Here is a 21,936-nt window from a genome sequence, read left to right as displayed (position 1 = left end):
TCTCTTTTTTCCAAGCATCAATCAAATGTGTAAATTTAAGATCTTCTCAGGTCTTTTCTGAGCCTACGCTTTCTCCTGGACGTCACTTTCTAATTTCTCCCTTATATGCAGTTGCTTTTGAATGTCCTAGTCTTTAATGTTTGGCTCCCAAAAAGGGAAAAAATAAAGAAAATGAGGGAGAGAAAGAAAGGGTGTTTGGCCTTTAAATGTTCTGCAAGTCACTTTAGCCAGAGGGAGAGTGACTTGCAACAATAGGGGCACATACAATAACAATGGCCAACATCCTCTTTGTCTGCACTTCTGTGCTAAAATCAGCAATTAGTGATCAGAGCACAAATCTCCTATATTTGGAGGGCAGGGTCCTTTTTGCTCACCTTGGTTTCTGCAAACTGTGTGCAAGCTGCTTCTGAAACACATGCACAGCTACTTGCCATGGGGCTGGGGGTGGTTGTGTGTGGGTAGCTAGTACTGGGCTAAGAGCTGATATTGACTAAAATTAACCACAGTTTACTATCCAAGAGTTTCCCCCTGCAAGTTACAAGCCTTCACTAGACTCTAAAATTTCAAAATATTTATATCAGATTGATATTGCCAGTGCAATAGTTACCTAGCTGGGGAGACAGGTTCCTGTTGCTTCTTACTCTGCCATCTTCCCAGAATCTACTCCTATTATGGTGTCTTTTGATACATTAAAATTCTTAATTTTAATGTAAACAAGTTTATCAATCTTTTCCATTAATGTCTTTTTATACCATAGCAACAAAAAGTATACAATAGCTAGAAATAAATCACATACACACATATATATTTCTTAAAATACATTTTCTTACTGAGTGTTGCTGGTATATGCAATTGACTTGTGTTTCCTATATGTCTTGTATATTTTTTATTCACTTTTTTAAACTGCCTTCTTTTGTGTTAGATAATTTCTGGTGTACCATTTTGATTTCCTTCTCATTTCTTTTGCTATGTATTTTAAAGTTATTTTCTTAGTGATTTCCCAGGGGTTACATTTAACATCTTAATTTGTAACAATTTAGATGAATTAATACCAATTTAGTGGGGAGGGTAAAGCTTAGTGGTAGAGTGCATGCCCAGCAGGCATGAGGTCCTGAGTTCAATCCCCAGTATTTCCATTTAAAAACAAACAAACAAACAAACTTAGTTATCACCCCTCAAAGAAAAACCCAACAACAAGAAGAATTTAAAAAAAAAAAAAGCTGGAGGTTCACCTTGCAGTTGAGCCATCCTCTAAAAGAAATAACTTACTTTCAATTACATAGAAAAGCTTTTCTACTATGTAACTCAGTCTTCTCCTCTTATGTTGTTACTGTCACAGATTACATGTTTTTATATTGTGTGACCATCAACATAGATTTATAATTTTTTGTGTAGTTTTTTTAATCATGTAAGGGGGAAAAGGAATTATAACCAAAAATATATTAATATTGACTTTTGTATTTTCCTACATAGTTACCTTTACTGTTGTTCTTTTTAACATTGTATGAATTTTAGTTACCATCTAGTGTCCTTTCATTTCAGCCTGAAGGAATCCCTTTAGCATTTTTGGTAGCGCATGTCCTCCAGTGGTGAACTATTTTATTTTTTGTTTATTAGAGAATGTCTCAATTTCTCCTTCACTTTTACTGGATATAGAGTTCATGGTTGATAGACTTTTTCTTTCAGTGCTCTCAGTATGTCATTCCACTGCCTCCTGGCCTTCATGGTTTCTGATGAGAAATCAGCTGTAAATCTCGCTAGTGTACCTTTGTATGTGTTAAGTCACTTCTCTCTCACTGCTTTCAAGGTTCTTTCCTTTTGTCTTCTGACAACGTGTCTCAGCGTGGATTTCTTTGATTTTATCCTGCCTGAAGTTTGTTCACATTCTTGAATGTATAGATAAATATCTTCCATCAAATTTGGGACATTTTCAGCTATTATTTCTTCAAGTATTCTCTCTGCCCCTTTCTATCTTCCCCTTCTAAGATTCCCATTATATATATGTTGGTATGCTTGAAGGGCTCCCATAGGTCTCTGGGCTTTCTTCATTTTTCTTCAGTCTTTTTTCTTTATGACAGCCTACATAATCCCAATTGACCTGTCTTTAAGTTCACCAAGTCATTTTGCTGCCTGTTTAAGTCTGATGTTGCACTTTTCTAGTGAATTTTTTATTTCAGTTGTATTCAACTCTAATTTCTATTTGGTTCTCTTTGGGAATTGTTTCCCATTTCCATCTCTTTATTGATATTCACTGTTTGGTGAGACATTGGTCTTATGGTTTTGTTTTGTTTAAATTTTTGTCTATGGTTTGTTTTAGCTTTTTGAGCATATGAAAAATAGTTGATACAGTTTGTCTCGTAAGTCTAGTGTCTGAGCATTCTCAGAGATAGCTTCTCTTAATTACTTTTTTTCCTGTATATGGGCCATAAGTTTTTATTTCTTTGCATGCTAATAATTTTTAAAAATTTTTAATTGAAGTATAGTCATTTTACTATGTTGTGTCAATTTCTGCTATACAGCAGAATGCTTCAGTCATACTTAAATACACATATATTTGTTTTCATATTTTTCACCATAAACTACTACAAGATATCAAATATAGTTCCTGAGCTACACAGCATAAACTTGTTTATCTGTTTTATATATACCAGTCAGTATTTGCAAATCTCAAACTCCCAATTTATCCCTTCCTACCCTCTTCCCTCCAGTAACCATAAATTTGTTTTCTATTTCTGTGAGTCTGTTTCCGTTTTATAAATAAATTCGTCTTTTTTTTTCTTTTTTAGATTCCACATATGAGTGATATCATATGGCATTTTTCTTTCTCTTTCTGGCTTACTTCACTTAGTGATATTCTGCAGGGCCATCCATGTTCCTGTGAATGACATTATTTTATTATTTTCTATGGCTGAGTAGTATTCCATTTTATAAATATACCACAACTTCTTTACCCGGTCATCTGTCAGTGGACATTTAGGTTGCTTGCATGTCTTGGCTTTTGTATGTAGTGCTGCTATGAACATTGGAGTGTATGTATCTTTTTAAATTAGAGTTCCCTCTGGATATATGACCAAGAGTGGGATTGTTGGATCATATGATAGGGCTAGTTCTAGTTTTTTGAGAAATCTCCATACTGTTTTCCATAATGGCTGCCCCAAACTACATTCCCACCAGCAGTATAGGAGGGTTCCCTTTTCTCCACATCCTCTCCAGTATTTATCATTTGTGGACTTTTGAATGATGGCTATTCTGGCTGGTGTGAGTTGATACCTCATTGTAGTTTTGATTTGCATTTCTCTGATAATTAGCAGTATTAAGCATTTTTTCATATAATCAGATTTTTTTAAGTTAAATTGTATGCGCTGTTTATATGTGTGGATATTAACCCCTGTGAGTCAGAACACTTGCAAATATCTTCTCCCATTTAGTAGGCTATCTTTTGGTTTTGTTGATGATTTCCTTTTCTTTGCAAAAGCTTTTTAAGTTTAATTAGATCCCATTTGTTTATTTTTGCTTTTATTTTCTTTGTTTTATGAGACAGATTTAAAAAAAAATATTGCTACAACTTATGTCAAAGAGTGTTCTGCATGTTTTCCTCTAGAAGTCTTATATTTTCTGGCCTTTAATTTAAATCTTTAATCCATTTTTAGTATTTTTTAAAATATGGTGTTAGAGAATGTTCTAATTTCATTCTTTTACATGTAGCTGTCCAGTTTTCCTAGCACCACTTATTGAAGAGGCTGTCTTTTCTTCATTGTATATTCTTGCCTCCTTTGCTGTAGATTAATTGACTATAATGAACGGGTTTAAGGAATTTCTAGTTTCCATTGATATAAATTGAAGGGCAAACCCAAAGAAATCTTCAAAGCAATAGGAGTGCAAAATTATACATTTTTATGATTTTAACGAAACCTTATGGTTATCTTGCCCACACCTAATTTGATTAACAATTGTTTAGTACTTTATCTTTATTGAGTCACTGACTTCAATTTAATTTTTTTATAGAAGCTTTCTTTCTTGTACTTATATCCCACTGATTGACATGTTTTGTCATACTACATAATTATAGTACAACTGTGATTAATATAATCAGACTTGGGCATAAGCTCATCTGACTCATTGTAAATATGCAGCCCTAAGTAATGTGAGTGGAAAGGTGTGGTTATACTAGAGAACAACCATCTAGATGGAAGCATTTGTTATGTCATTGGCATTAGTCATATTGTACAGAGGCAGTGGAGAGAATTAATCCGTGATTGATTGGTAGAAGTCATTTAAGAGCATCTGTATTAATAATCACCTTTACAACTCTGCAAGGAGGTAATACCTCCATTTAAGAAGGGAGTCCTGATTTGCCCAGGATCCCACTTTTAGCTTATTACTGAGCCAAACCTAGGACCTAGGTCTGGATTATTCCAACCACAGTCATTTCATAAATCTGTGAGACCTCTCTTTTTAATGTATGTGTTTTAATTAAGTTTTATTCATTTATTGTTCATGCCTCATGATTTAGTATATAGGCCTCTTCAAAAAGAAATATTGTTTCTGGCTCTCTTAATTATTTTGTTCATGAAGATTATTAGGCAATAACCACATACTATTTTCTCCATAGTGTCAGTTTTTGCTTTATCTGGATGTTCTCTCACCTTTGTGTTCAGGTTAGCTTGTCTCTGAACAAATATTCTCTTTCTAATTCTTAAGAAGTACACTCCATCCCTACCCAGGAGCTTAGATTCTAATCCATTATTTAGAAAGCAAAATCTTATTAATCAGAGATGTGTTACCATTTGTTCTTTTCTTATTTCTTCCTTTCTTCTCTAAAGCTACAGCCCATGCCTCCAACTCTCCTGATTTCTTCTCCACAACTAACTTATACTTAGTGATGCTTCTTTTCTTTTAATGGTACCATTCATTCCTACATGAATCAGCACAAGTGAGACACAGGTTTGATGAGCCTTTCACATTTTATAAGTAGATAAGTACATCTACTGATTAGCCCCATCCATTGCGTATACATTCTCACAGAAGTTAGCACCACCGCTGCCACCACCACTTCTCTTACCTCCCAGGTGCTTCACAAGTCCCTGTTATCAGTTTCTGTTTTCTTTCCAAAAGGCCTAGTCCAAGTACTGGAACAAGTATGGTTGCTATATAGAGCTTCAGTGGTGCAGAAGTAGTATAAGTCTGACACACTTCCTTGTCAAGTCAGTCTTCTGATTTTCATACTTCTTGGTGCTATGTTGTATTTTTTTAAACATTTTTTATTGAGTTATAGTCATTTTATAATGTTGTGTCAAATTCCAGTGTAGAGCACAATTTTTCATTTATACATGAACATACATATATTCATTGTCACATTATTTTTTCGCTGTGAGCTACCACAAGATCTTGTATATATTTCCCTGTGCTATACAGTATAATCTTGTTTATCTATTCTACATTTTGAAATCCCAGTCTGTCCCTTCCTACTCCCCGCCCCCGTGGCAACTACAAGTTTGCATTCTATGTCTATGAGTCTGTTTCTTTTTTGTATTTATGTTTTTTGTTTCTGTTTTTGTTTTAGATCTCACATATGAATGATCTCATATGCTATTTTTCTTTCTGTTTCTGGCTTACTTCACTTAGAATGACATTCTCCAGGAACATCCATGTTGCTGCAAATGGCATTATGTTGTCATTGTTTATAGCTGAATAGTATTCCATTCTATAAATATACCACATCTTCTTTATCCAGTCATCTGTTGATGGACATTTAGGCTGTTTCCGTGTCTTGGCTATAGTAAATAGTGCTGCTATGAACATTGGGGTGCAGGTGTCATTTTGAAGTAGAGTTCCTTCTGAATATATGACCAGGAGCAGAATTCCTGGGTCATATGGTAAGTTTATCCCTAGTCTTTTGAGGAATCTCCATACAGTTTTCCACAGTGGCTGCACCAGCCTCTCCAGCATTTGTCGTTTGTGGAACTATGTTGTATTTTTAATTGGAATTCCAGTCCTTGGGAGACTCCTTTGACTAATTTGTTTAGCAAACTGTTTTAATAAATTGCCTATCTCTCAGACTCTAATAGTTTGTTCTTAAGCCGCCTCATTCTTTCATGATCCATATTAAATTCTCTGCAGACATTGTGAGTTTTCATCATTGGCAGGTTTCTACTATTCTTTCTCTAAGTAGCTATCAGATTGTAATCCACTTAAAAAGCATAGGAATCCTTAAGGAGTATTAGAGAAGCCCTCATCTTTTCCACTTTCTAACCTCTGTTATAGGGACAGATTAGTTTATTGGTTAAGACCCCGAGCTGAACTTTGAGGCAATTGATTTAGCAAAGCTCTCTCCAAACCCTTGCCTTGCACAGGGTTCTGTGTATCAACAAATGGCTGTTTCATCCTTTCAATTGTTCAGGCAAAAATCTGTGCACTCATACTTGATTGTTACCTTTTTCCTCATAGTCTAACCAATTTGTTTTCAAATCCTGCTTGTCTTTCCTTCAAAATATGTGCAGAATGTGATCATTCTTCCCTACCTCTACCCTATGACAAATCAATTAATTACAGGAGGAGATCCTTGTGTCCAGCAGCCTACCTGAGTTATGGGTCACCCTGGTCTTCCCATTGCTCATATAAAGCTTTGGCATAAAGTCCGATTAGGGAAATAGGTCCTGCTCCACACCACCTTCTCTCACTTTCTGTTGTGGTTCTATCTTGCTTTGATCCAGAGAGAGAGAGAACAAGAGAAAAGTCTCAAGACACTATTAGGTTAGAGATAGTAGGAGCCAAGTCCCAAGAGTTGCTTCTATGAAAAGGACTTGACCCTTGTCAGCTGGATATCTCTGTGTTTATGCACATGTGAGAATTTGAAGATGAGAGGAGGAAGAGAAAGAGAGAAGGGAAGTGTTTTTGTTAAATTCTGTATTTAAATGGAGAGGCAGTTTTGTATAATGTTTAAAGAGTATGGAATCTAGAGCCAGTCAGCCTTGGTCTCAATCCTGCCAGTAGGCGTGTGACCCAGGGCAAATTCTCTCTCTCTCTCTCTCTCTCTTTTTTTTTTTTCCAGTTTTACTGAGAAATAGTTCACAGACATCCCTGTGTAAATTTAAAGTATACAGCATAATGGTTTGATTTATATAAATTGTGAAATAATTACCACAGTATGGTTAGTTAACATCCATCAACTTATATAGATAGAATAAAAATAAAAGAAACAAGTTTTCTCCTTGTGATGAGAACTCTTAGGATCTACTCTCTTAACAATTTTCCTATATACCATACCTCAGTGTTAACTATAGTCATCATGTTGTGTATTAAACCCCCAGTACTTAATTATCTAATAACTGGAAGTTTGTACCTTTCGACCACCTTCCTCCAATTCTGCTTACCCCACCCCCAGCTTCTGGTACAAATCTAATCTATTTTTCTATGAGTTTTTTTTTTAGCATGTTTTCTTTTAGATTCCACATGTAAGTGAGATCTAACAGTATTTATCTTTCTCTTTCTGACTGATTTCACTTACCATAATACCTTCAAGTTTCATCCATGTTGTTGCAAATGGTAGAATGTCCACATTTTTTATGGCTGAATGATATTCAATTGTATGTGTGAGATTATCTATCTATCTACCTATCTATCTATCTCACAATTTCTTTATCCATTTATCTGTTGATGGACACTTGTTTCCATGTTTTGGCTATTGCAGATAATGCTGCTATTAACATGGGGTACAGATATCTTTCTGAGGTAGTGTTTTTATTTCCTTTGGATATATTCCCAGAAGTGGAATTGCTGACTCATATGGTAGTTCTGTTTTTAATTTTTTGAGGAACTTGCATACTGTTTTCTATTGTGGCTGGGAGAATTCTTCAACTTCTCTTTATTTCAGTTGCCTTTTTGAGATGGGGGTAAAACTAGCATTTGCCTTACCACATGTGGTCATTGTGAACACTTGGTAAGTTAGTATATTGTAGAGCAATAGTTAGTGTGCATTAGTAGTTGTATTTTTTTTAAGTTGTATTAATTTTCAAAGTAGCATTGTGGACTTTAGAATTCCTGGTGGCATAGGGAGCTATAAACATTTTTCTGATGATATCTAGTACCCCATTTCCATAGATTAGGGCTTTTTCCTTGTGCAGTAGAGAGCTGTTTAAAGGGACATTGGCTGTATACATCTATCAAAATTCATCAAATTGTACATTTGAAATATGTGTAGTTTACTGTACGGGAACCATACCGTAATAAAGGTGTTAAAAAGAGGGGAGAGGGGACCAAGTGATACATGTTAAATGCATTCAGCTCCACAGAGTCACCAGTCCTGGAGTGAGTTTTAAGTCTTCAGTATTTTATCATTTAGTCCAATAAATAAAGCAACAACAAACTCGACCCATTATTTTCCTCCTTTCCCTGAAACAGAATGGTTCATGTTTGGGTGAAGACAGTGGAGTTTGGTTTTAGGATGACAGACAAGTCTGCAGTGTGAATTTCCTAACAGTGATGGCACGTTAGACTTCAACTAGACCTTTCATCAGAATCAGAACTGACTGTGAAAAGAGTCACTACAAAGTTAGCATTCTTTACTCCATATCCTTTTTTAAAAAATATATTTTTATTGAAGTATAGTCAGTTTACAATGTTGTGTCAATTTCTGGTGTATAGATAGCACAATACTTCAGTCGTATTGGGACATACATATATTCATTTTCATATTCTTTTTAACCATAAGTTACTATAAGATATCTCCCTGTGCTATATAGTATAAACCTCTTGTTTCTCCTTATCGTTTTTATAGAAGCCACATCTTAATTGCTTCTCAGTAATTTACTGTTCCTTAATGGTTTTTTTTCTTTTTCAAAAAATTCAAATTTATTTTTAGTTGAAGTATGGTTGATTTACAACCTTAATGTTCTTTCTAAACCAACATCCAAGAAGATATGTAAACAAGGGCAACAGCAATTAAATGACGAAGAACAAGACCTTCAGGACTCCTACCTATTGAAAGTAGCCTAGCAGCATGGGATGGAATAAACCAGGCCAGAGGCTAGGGTAGTTTTAATAATCTCTGTGTTTCTGTGTTTGTTTGCTTGTTTAATTGTTTTCCTATTTCTCTGTCCTGGTTTTGTTTTTCCCTCAGCTGTATCTATTGTCCTCCCCCACTGTATTTTACTGTTTTCATCTGTATCTTGTGAAAGAAAATGTAACTAAACCTTTAGATTCTAAATTAGAAAATATCCTAAATCCTTTTTCTCTCGGGATCAAAGATTGCCTTCAATCAAGGGGCACTGTGTACTTTTCCTGTGCTTGATGAAAGCACGATTGCTTTTTTGTATGGGATGAGTCTTCACTGTAGAACAGTCTCCGGCATTGCAGGATGGTTAACATCCTTGGCCTCAGTACCAAGTGCCAGCCATTGAGACCACCAGAAATGCCTTCACACATTTCCAAACACCCTATAAGGTAGTGGTAGAGCCTCTGGTTTAGAACCACTGCTAGCTAGGCAGTTGGAAGCATTATCACCTCAATACTGGCCTTGGCTCCTCATCATCAACTGTTCTTTATAATTTGATGGGGCAACTTAATTGCCAAAAGTTTTTTTTTAATTGAAGTGTAGTTAATTTACAATATTGTGTTAGTTTCTGGTGTATAACAAAGTGATTTAGTTCTCTTTCTTTCTCCCCCCCCCCCCGTGTGTGTGTGTGTGTGTGTGTGTGTGTGTGTATATACATACATATATATATATATATGTATATTCCTTTTCAGATTCTTTTCCATTATAGTTTATTACAAAATATTGAATATAGTTCCCTGTGCTATACAGTAGGACCTGGTTGTTTGTTTATTTTATATATAGTACTGTGTATCTGCTAATCCCAAACTCCTAATTTGTCCCTCCCATTTCTTTCCCTTTTGGTAAACATAAATTTGGTTTCTATGTCTGTGAGTCTGTTTCTGCTTTGTAAATAAATTCCTTTGTATCACATTTTAGATTCCACATATAAACAATATCATATTGGGGGGAGTGTATAGCTCAAGTGGTAGAGCACATGCTTAGCATACACAGGGTGGTGGGTTCAATCCCCAGTACCTCCTCTAAAAATGAATAAATATTAAAACCTAATTATCGCCCCCATTTTTTTAATTTAAAAAAAAACAGTATCATATAATATTTGTCTTTCTCTCTCTAACTTCACTTAGTATGATCATCTCTAGGTCCATCCATTTTGCTGCAAATGTTAATTGCCAAAATTTTTACGTCTAGAGAAGTCCTAGCTATTTGAGCCACTAAAACTGTGCCATTTAGACTATACCTGTCACTTTTCACTTTTCAAAATTCAAAATGTTAGGAAAACCAAGATGTTTATTGGTAGGTTTTCTATACATAAATAAAAAATTTTACATATATATAAATACTGGGTTTTCACAAAGTTATTGGTTTATGAAATAAGTATGTGAAAATGAGTTGTAACTTTCTCAAAGTGTACTCATTTTAGAGAAATAAAGTATATCTCTTTTAAAAAGTGATTTTAAAATATAGTACAAAGTACACACACACTCTCGTACTAACAATCTGTAAACCTAAAACTGAGTATAATGTTTTAGTTTGTTGCTGTTATACAAGTAATTAAGTTATGAATTTCTTAATTCTTTTATATTTCAGAGAAAGGGATTTGAACAAAACTGGGCACAGACTCAACAAAACCAAACAGAAAAGAAACAGAAGAAGAAATAAAAAGAAGAGCAGTCATAGTAAAATCATGGATGAAAACTCATTTGAAACCTTAAGTTATCTTACATCAGAAGATCAGGACCCATCTCAGAGTGAAGAGGAAGACTTAGAAGAGACCAAAAGAGAAGCAGAATGTTCCTTCACTGGAGGTCTGAGACGTGAAGTAGGACATTTCAGAAATGGCCAGAAAGATGAAAGACAGGAAAACATAAATTCTGAAAACACTTTGCCAAAAGTTATGTCTGTAGTTGAGTTGGACGATACAGCAAAGAATTACCTGCCTAAGAAAGCTGATGACTTGTTTCTAAGTTTGTCATTGATGCCCGATGAAAGCTCTGTTTCCTGTCCAAAAGAGACTCAAAATCTTTCCTGTGAAGCAAGTGATGACTGCTCTGGCACAAAGGTAGAAAAGCATACTGGAAATAGAGAGATCACGGCATCAGACGTCCAGGACCGATTTGTTGAAACCCCACACTCACTTATGCAGAAGAGAGAGGTGGTAGATAAGAGTCTTCTGAATGAAACAATTCTGTGCGATCAACATGGATCTCGAACTTCAGATAAAGTTTTACCAAAGGAACAAGGAGTAAATACAACTAGAAACAATTACTGGGCTTTTTTCTCAAATGATTTATCTGATGAAGAATTACAACTGGGCTCTGAAAGACAACCCTATTGTGATAGCTGGCCTGAGGGACCTCATAAGTTTATATGTGAGCAGAGACCAAAGAAAGATAGATGGCGAAAGGTAGCCTGTCCTGACAGCAAGGGGCAATTGATTAAATTGATCTCCACTTCTGAAGGAGCATCAGGACCAGGAAGCAGTCCAGAAGCATTGATAGCAGAGAAGCAATTGATAGAAAATGAAGATTTGTCACCTCCAACTGAGAATATAGATCCTGTCATAGAAACAGAGACAAACATCTTTAGAAGCTGCTTCCTTAAGCTGGATATCATGAAGAGTGCCTTTCACTCCACAAATAAAAAAAGGAGGCAGAAGAGGATTTTCAGTTTGGCACCGAACTTTAACTTACTGGGACAGATACATATCAGTGTAAAAGAAAGGGGGCAGTACAGCTTGTTAACAGAAAGCCATGGATTAAAAATTACTTTGAAAGAAGAAAATGATAGAATTTCAGAAATAAATAATGAAGAAGAGATTAAGAAAAAACTTACGACCTTCAGTCATCATCCATCATGGTTTTACTTTGATATTGTCAAAGATACTCCTCTAAATGTTGGTAGACAATTTTATTCTCATTACCTGCCATTTACCAGACTAAGGCACTCAGTATATTTTTACAAAAACCCCGTTACTTCTCTTATGCCCCAATATACATCTAGCTTTTGGAAGATACCTTTTACAAGCAAGAAACCATTATTGACTTTCAGCTCTCAGACAAGAGTAGGTGATAAACTAAATGATGTAAGGGTTACTTCAGAAATTTTAAGTAGCCACCCTGATACGTTGTACTCTTTTAGTGTCACTTCTGATGTTCACTATTTAACTGAAAGTTTTGGTAAAAAGCTGAAGACGTGGGAAGAACCTAAGTCATTACAGTTCTTACAAACTGAGGATAACCAAGATTTAACAAGCCCTGACTGCTTTGATTCCCTTGAGCTACCACTATCACAAAGGTTTGCCTTTCAACTAGTAAAGCTTTTTGGATCTCCTGGAGTTCCAGTGGGTAAATTGTGTTTATTTGCTACAAATAAAAAGTCTGATTTAACGTATGTTCATAATTTTTGAGGTGTTTCTACCTCGTGTTAGTGATTTCATGCAGTTAATTGATCTTGTGATGCTTTTCAGTGGATGGGAGGACTCAGCAAATGGTACTTGATGAAGTCATGCCTCCCAGCCCCTGCCTCCACAACCAGCAGTCTGAAATGTCTTTGAGCACATTGAATATGTGGACTCACAGTTTAAATAGTGGGACGAATGAAGAATGAGACAGGCAGTGGTTATGTAACAAATAGAGATGGACTGCTTTTGTAAAAAAAAATCTTTCTGCTTTCTACATTTTCCTTATTTGGCACATGGCTTTTAGGAAGGAATCTGACTGGCTGACTTGAAAGCTTCTTTGGGGCTCTTAAGATTGTTGTTTTTGGAAGTGAAAAATCCACCTGTGAATTTAAAAAGTGAAAAAATTTAAAAAATAATTCTAAGTAAAATTCTAAGTAAATTTCTTCTAAATAATATGCCTATTTAAGATGCTAAATATCTTAAAGAGGAAGTGGAACACATATCCCAGCCTTTCCTTATCTGTAAGTCAATTGCATGTGTTGATGATTTCATGCAATTGCATTGTGTCTCCTTCTTTGGGGACAGAAGCTCTAAGAGCCAAGAAGTGAAGCTCTAAGAGCCAAGGAGTAAAGCTCTAGTCCTAACATCCTGTATCTTCCTGATTTATGTATATATTTTTCTGTAACTACCAGGGACCCTAGGCTTCTCTAACAGCTTCTCTTCCAGAGTTTTTTTTACTTTGTTCCTAAACTTCTTCCGTTACGGGCAAACTTGGTCCACTTAGCTCTGACCCAAGATTGGCTAAGTCTCAGGGTCAGGGGAGTCACAGCTATCAACCTGCTATGTCATCATGTTTATCATTTTTGTAAACTTTGTGAATAATCACATCTTAACTGTTTGCTGCGATTTTCCATCCTTCTACATGCAATGAAGAAACATACCAATTAAAAAAAATTAAAATGGACTTGCTTTGAAGAATTTAACAAGATAATGGAAGTCATTTTAGGACAGGGATCTTTGTCCAAAATCCATATTCTGAAATTGTAGGAAACTTTTTGTGTCATTTATGCCATTTTGCTAGGGAGAAAATCCATAGATTTTATCAGCTCAGGGATGTCCATGACCCCAAAATATTAACAACCACTGCCTTACATCACCACTAGAAAGCATGAAGTCACTAATGGGAAAGGATTCTAAACCTCCTCCCTTGAATGCACAACACCATAATAATCAACAATAATAGTCCAGCATCCATTAATTAGGCTTTAGAAAGCGTTTTAGAGGAAATAGACCTCATTCATCAAATAGTTTACCTTCTAAATAGGGAGACAAGACTAACAGAAAAAATTATTGCACATGGAAAATATAAATGACAATCATGAATATTTTATGAATGAGGTTAGCCATGCTAAAGGAATTGTTGAAAATATAGGGTTATATAGTTTTATGTAGGATGGCTCCAAATGGAAATGAATTATAACCAGTGCTTATATAAATGTGGCTTAGAAGAAAAAGAGGGAAAGAATTTCACATTTGGAAGCAGTGTGTGCTTAAAAAAGGAGAGGAGAAAACTAAGTGGAGGCTGTAAACCAATTTGGCTAGATTGGACAAGTGAAGCTCTGGTAAATCTATGGCCTTGTAAATAAGACAGGGAACTTGAATGAATTCTAGTTATAGAAACTTTGCAAACACAGTGAGGTGATAAAGTAGAGTCATACATAGACCTGAAGAAACCAAACTACCTATGTTGCTAAAGATATGTGAGTATAGGAAAGATATTTTGTATGGTTTGTATGGCTGATGTGTATAGATCAATGTGTAGACTTGCTTATGAGCATCGTAATTGTATGTAAGCATTTCTCCCCCAGACACTAATATGGAAGAAGTAATTTGCAAAACTAAACTTGCTGTAGTTGCAGTGTTTATACATGTCACAGGAAGGGATGACTACCTGTATTCTATGCCCTGTGGCAGTACCACTTGAAGCCACTGATGTGTATATATATGTATTTACTTACTTGAGAATATCAACTATGATACACATCACTTTACATATACACATAAGCATTTTTATTGAGTCTGGATAGTAATAGAGGTCTGAGACAAACAACTCCTGCCTTAACTGTCACTGAAATATCTTCAAAACCAGGCTTTTATCATTATGGTGGTCTTGATATCATGTTTGCATATCTTAACAGTTAAGGTAAAAAACTGTATGACATTATAAATGAAATTTATTCTCTGTTTTTTCACAGAATCTTTGTTGCCTTTTGACTGTGTGGTTCCCCTTGACTGGAAGACACTGAAGATGATCTATTTGCAATGGAAAACATCAGTAGAGGTACATTCTTATCTCTTTCAAAGAAGACCTTCTCTAACTGGTTTCTTTGTTTTAAAATTTTTTTAAAAATTTAATATGATTTTTAAAAGGTTACATTTCATTGAAAGCTATTACAAAATACTGATATTCCCTATGTTGTGTATAACATCCTTGAGCTTATCTTAGACCCAGTGGTTTGTACCTTCCACTTCCCCACTCCTATATTGCCCCTCCTGGCCACTAATGACCACTAGTTTGTTCTCTGTATCTGTGGATCTGCTTCTTTTTTGCTTTATTCACTAGTTTTGTTGCTTTTTTAGATTCCACATATAAGTGATGTCATACACTATTTCTTTATCTGACTTACTCCATGCAGCATAATGCCCTCTAACTGGTTTCTTAAGAAAAAAGAATTGGAGAAAACTTGTTCATCAAATGTAACATGAAGGGCTACATCTCATATTAAATTAGAGAAAAGAATGTATGTAGCTGGTGGATAATACATACATGTTTCTTTCAATTAGTCTCAAAGAGAAAGTTGTGTTTAATTCCCTAACTTTGTTATAGTGTAAGCTAGTATAAGCGCCCACTGTGGTGACTTTTAGGAGAGTCATTTATTCTCCTTTACATCTTTCTCCTGTCCAGTCCTCAGTCTTATTTTGTAGAGTAACAGCTTCAGATTAGACACATATTTACTTGACTTGGAAGCTCCTCCTTATTGGTATGTTCTGGTGGTCTATGAATGTTCTGACAGGCTATTAATTTTCCAGTTAGCTGGAGGAGGACTGGCTGGGAAAGTTAGAAAGGTAACAGAAACTCTGGAAAAGCCAGTACTCTATATAACCTAATGAGGAAAGAGCGGCTGGGATTTTTTGTAACATTAGTTCATAGTGATTTAAATGTGCAATGTTAGGGGTCCATTTTGAAATAAGTAGTAAAGTTAAGGTTTAGTGAAACATTATAGAATTATATAGTTCAGGAAAGTAGGTATTTCTTAACTGTTCATATAAGCACAGCTGTGGGAAAAGTAGATTTGTTTGTGTGCCCAGGTAGTAAAACCAAATCCTTTTTTTAAAACTTCTTATTTTTCCTTGTTCCCATGGAGATCTTATTTTACCTAAGCACACACACACACACACACACACTTCAGTATTTTAACTGTTTAAATTGACGTTTGTGGCTATCATGTTTCTTTTCTCATTTTGGGAGTGTCCCTACATGAGTTAAATGATGTTGCAAACCTAACCCCAATGCCAAATATTAATCGTTATTATATGTATTTTAATTATAATTTCTAGAAAAGACAGAAGAAGATTTGTTTAAAAAAATGAGAATTCCTTGAACTGTAAGTACAGCTTATTCTGGAGACCACTATATGATCAGAAGAAAATGGATGTTGACATTATTTGTTTCTAATAGCTCATATGTACTACAATTGAAGAGTCAATATAAAAAACTTGTAGTCTGTTACCATGGCAACCCTGTGTGCTATTGCACATGTAATGTTTTTATTTCCTTTAAATGTAGATCTTTTTGTGAAATACAACAAAGCTCAGAATGTTGCTACCAAATTTATTTCCCGACTTTATTGGTTAGAATGTATTTTAGAGTATTTGGTCAACACACAGTTTATGAGGAGTTTCCTCCCCCTTACTCTCTGCCCCCAGCCCCTAGATTGATATGTGATAAAGGCTGGGAATTTAAGAATATAGGTTATATTTAAATATTAGAAGATTCTCTAGGAAAAGGGGTAAAACATACAGACAAACCCATGTTATGTTTTAAACTTGACATCAACCTGACATTAAAATAAACACATTGCACTTTTTTCCAAATGCCTAAATTATGAAATAAACACAGCTGCTGTGATTTCATTATATGTGTGTCTGCATTTGATAAGAATTGAATGTACTCTGCATTTGCCATATGTTTTCTCTTTTCATTGTAACTCTTATTTCTAAGAGTATTCTGTGTTTCCATTTCTCAACTAATTAGAAATACACATATACCCCGTAAAAATAGTTTTCTTTGTTTTCAACATGTTTCTGCTTAAAGAAGAAGGGGAAGTACTAAAGATTTGGGAGAAGAGTCTAGAGGCTTGGAGGGACCACTAGGAAATGTGACGTCAATACAGTAGTGGAAGAGATAAGAGGCTATAAGGAATTCCTGAGAAAGGAGGTGAAGAAATTCATATATTTGTTCAACAAATACTTACTGAGTATTCTCATGGAGTTTATATTGGGATTAAAGTTAGGAAGGGAGTATTTTCCCTTCCCCTCAGTGTGACACCAGTATAAGCAACATGCAACAAGCATGGATATATTTGGCTGTAGCCAATTCTGGAGTCTCTTCTATATGCTAAACTTCTATCTGCTAATTTTGTCTCAAGGGCACGTTCTGGACCATACTTTTGATTTTTTATGTTCATCTTCTACATTCGTGCTAAACTAACTGCCCTCTGTGAACCTCCCAGAGCAGTCATCCCTAGTTATTAGTCTTCTCTTGTTGGGGAATTTTATGAGTGTTGAAAGCTATCTACAGATTTTCTATAATTATTATGAGAATGGGCCTCCAAGTTTTGTGTTTGGCATAATGATCAGTAGGCATCAAGGGGTAAATAGAAATTTAGAAAGAGAGAAATAGCAGGAGAATGTGGTTGCTCTGGGAGCCTCAAATCCTTGCCTCTTTCAAGATCCTTTTTCTGCTGGTCGCCAGGGTGTGTATATATATATGTGTGTGTGTATATATATATATATATATATATATATATATATATATACACATATATACATATATACATACATACTCCTTTAAGGAGGTAGGGTGGAGTGCTGGAAAGAGAATGGGTTCCCATCTTGAAGCTACTGCTGACTGGTTGTGTGACCTTAAACAAATTACCCTCTCAGGTCCTCAGTTTCTTCACCTGTAGAAAAATAAGTTTATAATAGCAGCCTGTCATGGGGGTATTAAAAAAGGAGTAAATGAAATAACTTGTACAGATTTCTTAGCATAGTACCAGACAAATAATAGGCTCTTTGTAAGGAGGGTTAATTCCCTTCCCCTAAGTACTTTTGTTGGTTACAGCACTGTCTTTGAAATGCCCCTGGCAGAATAGTAATTGTGTTATCCAGGAGAACAACATATTGACTAAATAAACTTAACACATTTGCACTAATTAGTGTATTTATTATTAACTTTATAACATAAATAGCTGGACATAGAACAGGTTTTGATTGAGAGATAGGTGGTTGGGCAAAGTCAGGAGGACAGGCTCTTGAATGAGGCGGGACAAGGCAGGATGTGGAGGCTGTGGGACAGTGTGAGATCCTAGATGCCAGGGGTGGGGGTGGAGTGGGGGGATGTGGTATAAGTAGGTTAAGAGCCTGGGAAACCGACATCAAACTCCGCTCACGTCACCATTTTGTCTGGGCTTGTCCAGGCTTGTGTTTGTTTGTAGTTGAATTCTCCGTCTCTGGTACTGTTGAAGATCGTACTCATCCAGAAAGAGTGCTCAGCGCCAACCTAGAGGATCATCCACTCGTTGGATACCAAAATTGGTTTGAATAATCTGTTCAACCATTCTTGATCAGTTACCCGAATACTAATAAAAAAAAAAAACTCAGCAAAAGAGGTAACAACTTGAACATTCTATTCTATAATTTTAAAGATCTTTGCCATACTTTATTTTATGAAGAAAATAAGGCACAGAAAACTTGAGTAGCTTATTTTAAAAATTGCATCATAATAGAAGGGTAGGCCCTATATCCAAGTATGGGGCCACGATTCCATTTCTAGAATTCTGAAGTCCAAAACACTCTGAAAACCAATAGTTATTTTTGTTTTGTTTTGTTTCTTAAATGTTTGGCATTAAAACTAAGTTGACAGCAAAACTTGACCCAAACAGAGAGGCTGATTTTACTTCCTTTTTATCCCACTTAGTGTGACTATTCAGACATTTCACTGCAGAAATATTAATGTGTTTAATTACCAGGGGCTGCCCTAGACCCCACTCAGAACTTTCCAAATTCTGAAACATATCTGACCTCAAAGATCCTGGTTAGGGATTGTGGGACTTGCACTGTATTCTGTGTAACTATTATCTTTTTTATTAGTAGATTTTAGTTTAATTGTACTTAACAAACTTCAAATATGAAAGATTACTCACTATTCAGCATGTAGGCATTTACCACCTTCTCCTCATCCTGTTTTATCTTCTCCAGGGAACAAAGCTCCAGGCTTCCTTAGTGGACAGGCAGCTGCCTGACTATGTAGATGTTTGTTTCTTAAACAAACTTTCAACTGACCTTGCTGTGTAAAACCCCATCTCCAGCCCTAAATCTTCCAGTTCCTGAAACTTTAGGGGTTATTTAGGGTAAATTTTATTGCTTCTTGGCTTTCTATAATTCGGATTTTGTTTTCCAAATTAACACTGGGCCTTTGTTTTCCAGTTTTCAAAATTTGTTGCTGTGAACTTTTCTCTCTTTTCTTACAGTTTATACTTAAAAATAATAATAACCCCACCACCCCCCAAAAATCCTTTACATTTCAGTGGGGTTTCAGTGAGGGGGTGGAAGTTAAATATTTGTGTTCCATCTGCCATCTTTATTGGAAAATGAGTGCTTTATTTTAAAACATCTCAATGTTTTCCTTATTTCCTTTCATTTCATACAGTTTCAGTTTATCTTTCTACTAAACTAAGTCTCTTCCAGATGGAGGCCATGGTCTTCAGTGTTTGATTGAACTCCCCAAGGGTCTTGCTCTCTGTTCAGGCTCCTGGAGCCATTGTGAAACTGGACCTGCCTTTGACCTAGGATGGGATGACTTCAGGGAAGAGCTGATCAGCGTTAGGGTTAAGGCACAGGTGGCTGGGGAGCAGACTCTGGCATCTGGCAAATCTTTGCTTTCTCAGGGGCCATCGACAGCAACATTTATGGATTTCTAGTGAATATGTTAGAGACCACACCACCATGGCTATAAGTAGGGGTAGTATTATAAATATTTAACAGGGTAGTGATCAGTTCTGAGACTCCTTTGTGCTGCACTGATGCATACCACCTGACTGTCCACCCAGGCTTATATTCAGGTTCCAGAATGCCCCTAGCTTTCTCCAGCACCAGCCTTTATTACCTTGCCCTAATTTCCAGAATGGAGCTTTAGAAAAAATGGATTGAGACTATTGTCCCCACCTCCTATGTTTCCTCCTCAAAGGTTATAATCGTCAAGTACCCCTGTGCACAGTGGAAAATACTAGATGCTGTGGAAATAGATGATATGGTCCTTGTCTTGGGGGAGAAGTGTGAGGCCCAGAAGAGTGAGGGATGGAATATAGGCAGTAGAGGCAGTGCGGGGTAGAATGAACAAAATCAGGATTGTCCAGAGGACATTTCTGCATTGGCAGACTTATCCCAGGCTACCAGAGTCCTGAGCATTTCCCCTCTCAATTCAGCCAAGCAGACATACTCGGTATGACTGTTCTTCCCTTGTCCCCCTCCCTCTTCCTAACCTCCTCCAGTTTCCTGCAGCTTCTGTCAGGCTTCTAGGGGAAGGATGAGGGAAGAGCTAGGTAGAAGCAGTGTTAGGAAGAGAGGACAACAAGGTCCTACCTCTGAATGGCCGGATAGTGCAGACTGTGGCAGAAGGTGCAAGCTAGAGGTGCTGGAGCATCCAGGAGTCCACCATAGAAACAGTGAGCAGGTGAAGATGGATGCTTTCCTCTCCTTTCAAGTCATGTCTCATATATATGCAACAAGGTGAATAAGAATGTATATAAGACTTACACTTTTAAGTAAAAAAATCAGAAAAAAGTTTTTGGTAGGGGAAGAAAGGACATAGGATTAGAGAGGATTGGAAAGCTTCTACCTATATATTTTAAGTGGTTCTACAATGTTACAGGGTCTTTGGTTAGGCTGTTTTGGAAGCTTCATCTTGCTTTCAGATTTTCGGCTATCTTGGCATCTCTAGGGGAGGAACCTAGGGCTGATTTATAATTAAGCATTCCAAATCCTGGGGTATTTGGAACTGTAGTTTTGAGGGTTAAATTCCTGCTTTTCTCTAGCTCTTCCTGTGCACCTCCTTATTTTTCCACATCCCATAGTAATAATTAGAGAAATATTGAATGTTTTATCATTTGCCAAAAATGACTTTCAAGATTATTTTCTTTATGTCCATCATGGTTATGGTTTCTAGTGCAGCAAAGTGAGATTGTACTGGTCATCACATTCTAGAGAAATGGAACAGAACCCTAGAGCTGAAGAGCTGGTTGAATGAACTGAGGGCGTGAAGGAGTGTTATCACAGGGATCCTCTGATGTGGGGTGGCTCTCCTCTGGAGGCTGCCACCTAGATAAGACCAGTAAGGATCTGAATGCAGCTAACAGCAAGGTGGCTTTCAGATCTGTCAGTATGGTCACTGACTCTGTTTACATTACTCCTTAGCTGAAGTTACTACTATCTTCGTTCAGTCTTAATCTTTTGTAAATCCCAAGCTCAGACTCATCTACTGAGAAAGCAGTTCTGGTCCACATGCAATTATTGAGCACCTCCTAAATGTCAGCACTGTGTTAGATCTTGGGATAACAAGGGCAACAATGTCCTTGCCCTTGAACTTACAGTCTAGTGGGAGGAAACAGATACACAAACAGATAGCTTTAAACAGTGTGGTTCTGAGAAATAGGGGGACATAGAGTTTGGTGACTAGTCAAATCTTGGGAGCTAAGAGAAAGGAGAAGTGTATAGGGTCACTTTAAGGTACTGCCAACCATTTTATCCTTGAGTTCTCCCTCTCTGGGGCTCCACACACTATATTAGAGTTCTGTCTCTCACACTCTTCTTCAGTAGATCCACCTCAAAGGCATAGTCCTCAAATGCTGTCCCCAAGCCCCCTCTTCAGCTGTCTGCTCTATTCTCTATCTACTCACAGGGCAAGGATTTCCAAAGCTTTGACTCCAGCTCAGACCTCTCTTCTGAACAACACACTCGTATTTCCCAGCATCCACTAGGTTGCTCCAGCTGCCATAGGCGCTAGAGAATCCGTGTGCCAAAACTTCTAGTCTCTAAAGCTCTGTCTTCCTGCTGCCCTATCCCGCGCTGCTCAGGACGCCCTCTATGGAAGGAAATTGAAATGGGCGGAAGTCTCATGTGGCACTGTCCAACAGAAATATGT

At 36.5% G+C, this 21,936-nt stretch overlaps 1 protein-coding gene and 1 long non-coding RNA gene across 5 annotated transcripts in view; one reads left to right on the top strand and one right to left on the bottom strand.

The window, feature by feature from the left end:
- The window catches only part of N4BP2L2 (NEDD4 binding protein 2 like 2), a 67,076-nt gene extending 48,406 nt beyond the window's left edge, over positions 1-18,670 (top strand). For 3 of the 4 annotated variants that reach the window (XM_006208969.4, XM_072976091.1, XM_072976092.1), the window contains 4 exons: positions 10,643-12,399; positions 14,711-14,796; positions 16,074-16,120; positions 18,215-18,670. In XM_006208969.4, the coding sequence (XP_006209031.3) occupies positions 10,643-12,399; positions 14,711-14,796; positions 16,074-16,106 (1,876 nt within the window). In that variant the 3' untranslated portion in view covers positions 16,107-16,120; positions 18,215-18,670. The remainder of the gene's footprint in view (positions 1-10,642; positions 12,400-14,710; positions 14,797-16,073; positions 16,121-18,214) is intronic. The other variant, XM_072976090.1, reaches the window with a different exon arrangement.
- LOC140701089 (uncharacterized) lies at positions 17,941-20,503 on the bottom strand. Its single transcript, XR_012079920.1, has 2 exons — positions 20,379-20,503; positions 17,941-18,297 (listed from the first exon to the last, which is right to left on the bottom strand). It is a non-coding gene; the product is annotated as an uncharacterized lncRNA (long non-coding RNA).
- Positions 20,504-21,936: the final 1,433 nt, after the last annotated feature.

Source organism: Vicugna pacos, chromosome 14, assembly GCF_048564905.1.
Source record: "Vicugna pacos chromosome 14, VicPac4, whole genome shotgun sequence".
Taxonomy (NCBI): domain Eukaryota; kingdom Metazoa; phylum Chordata; class Mammalia; order Artiodactyla; family Camelidae; genus Vicugna; species Vicugna pacos.
The sequence above is the reverse complement of the archived record's forward strand: the minus strand, read 5'-3'. Positions and strand labels throughout refer to the sequence as shown.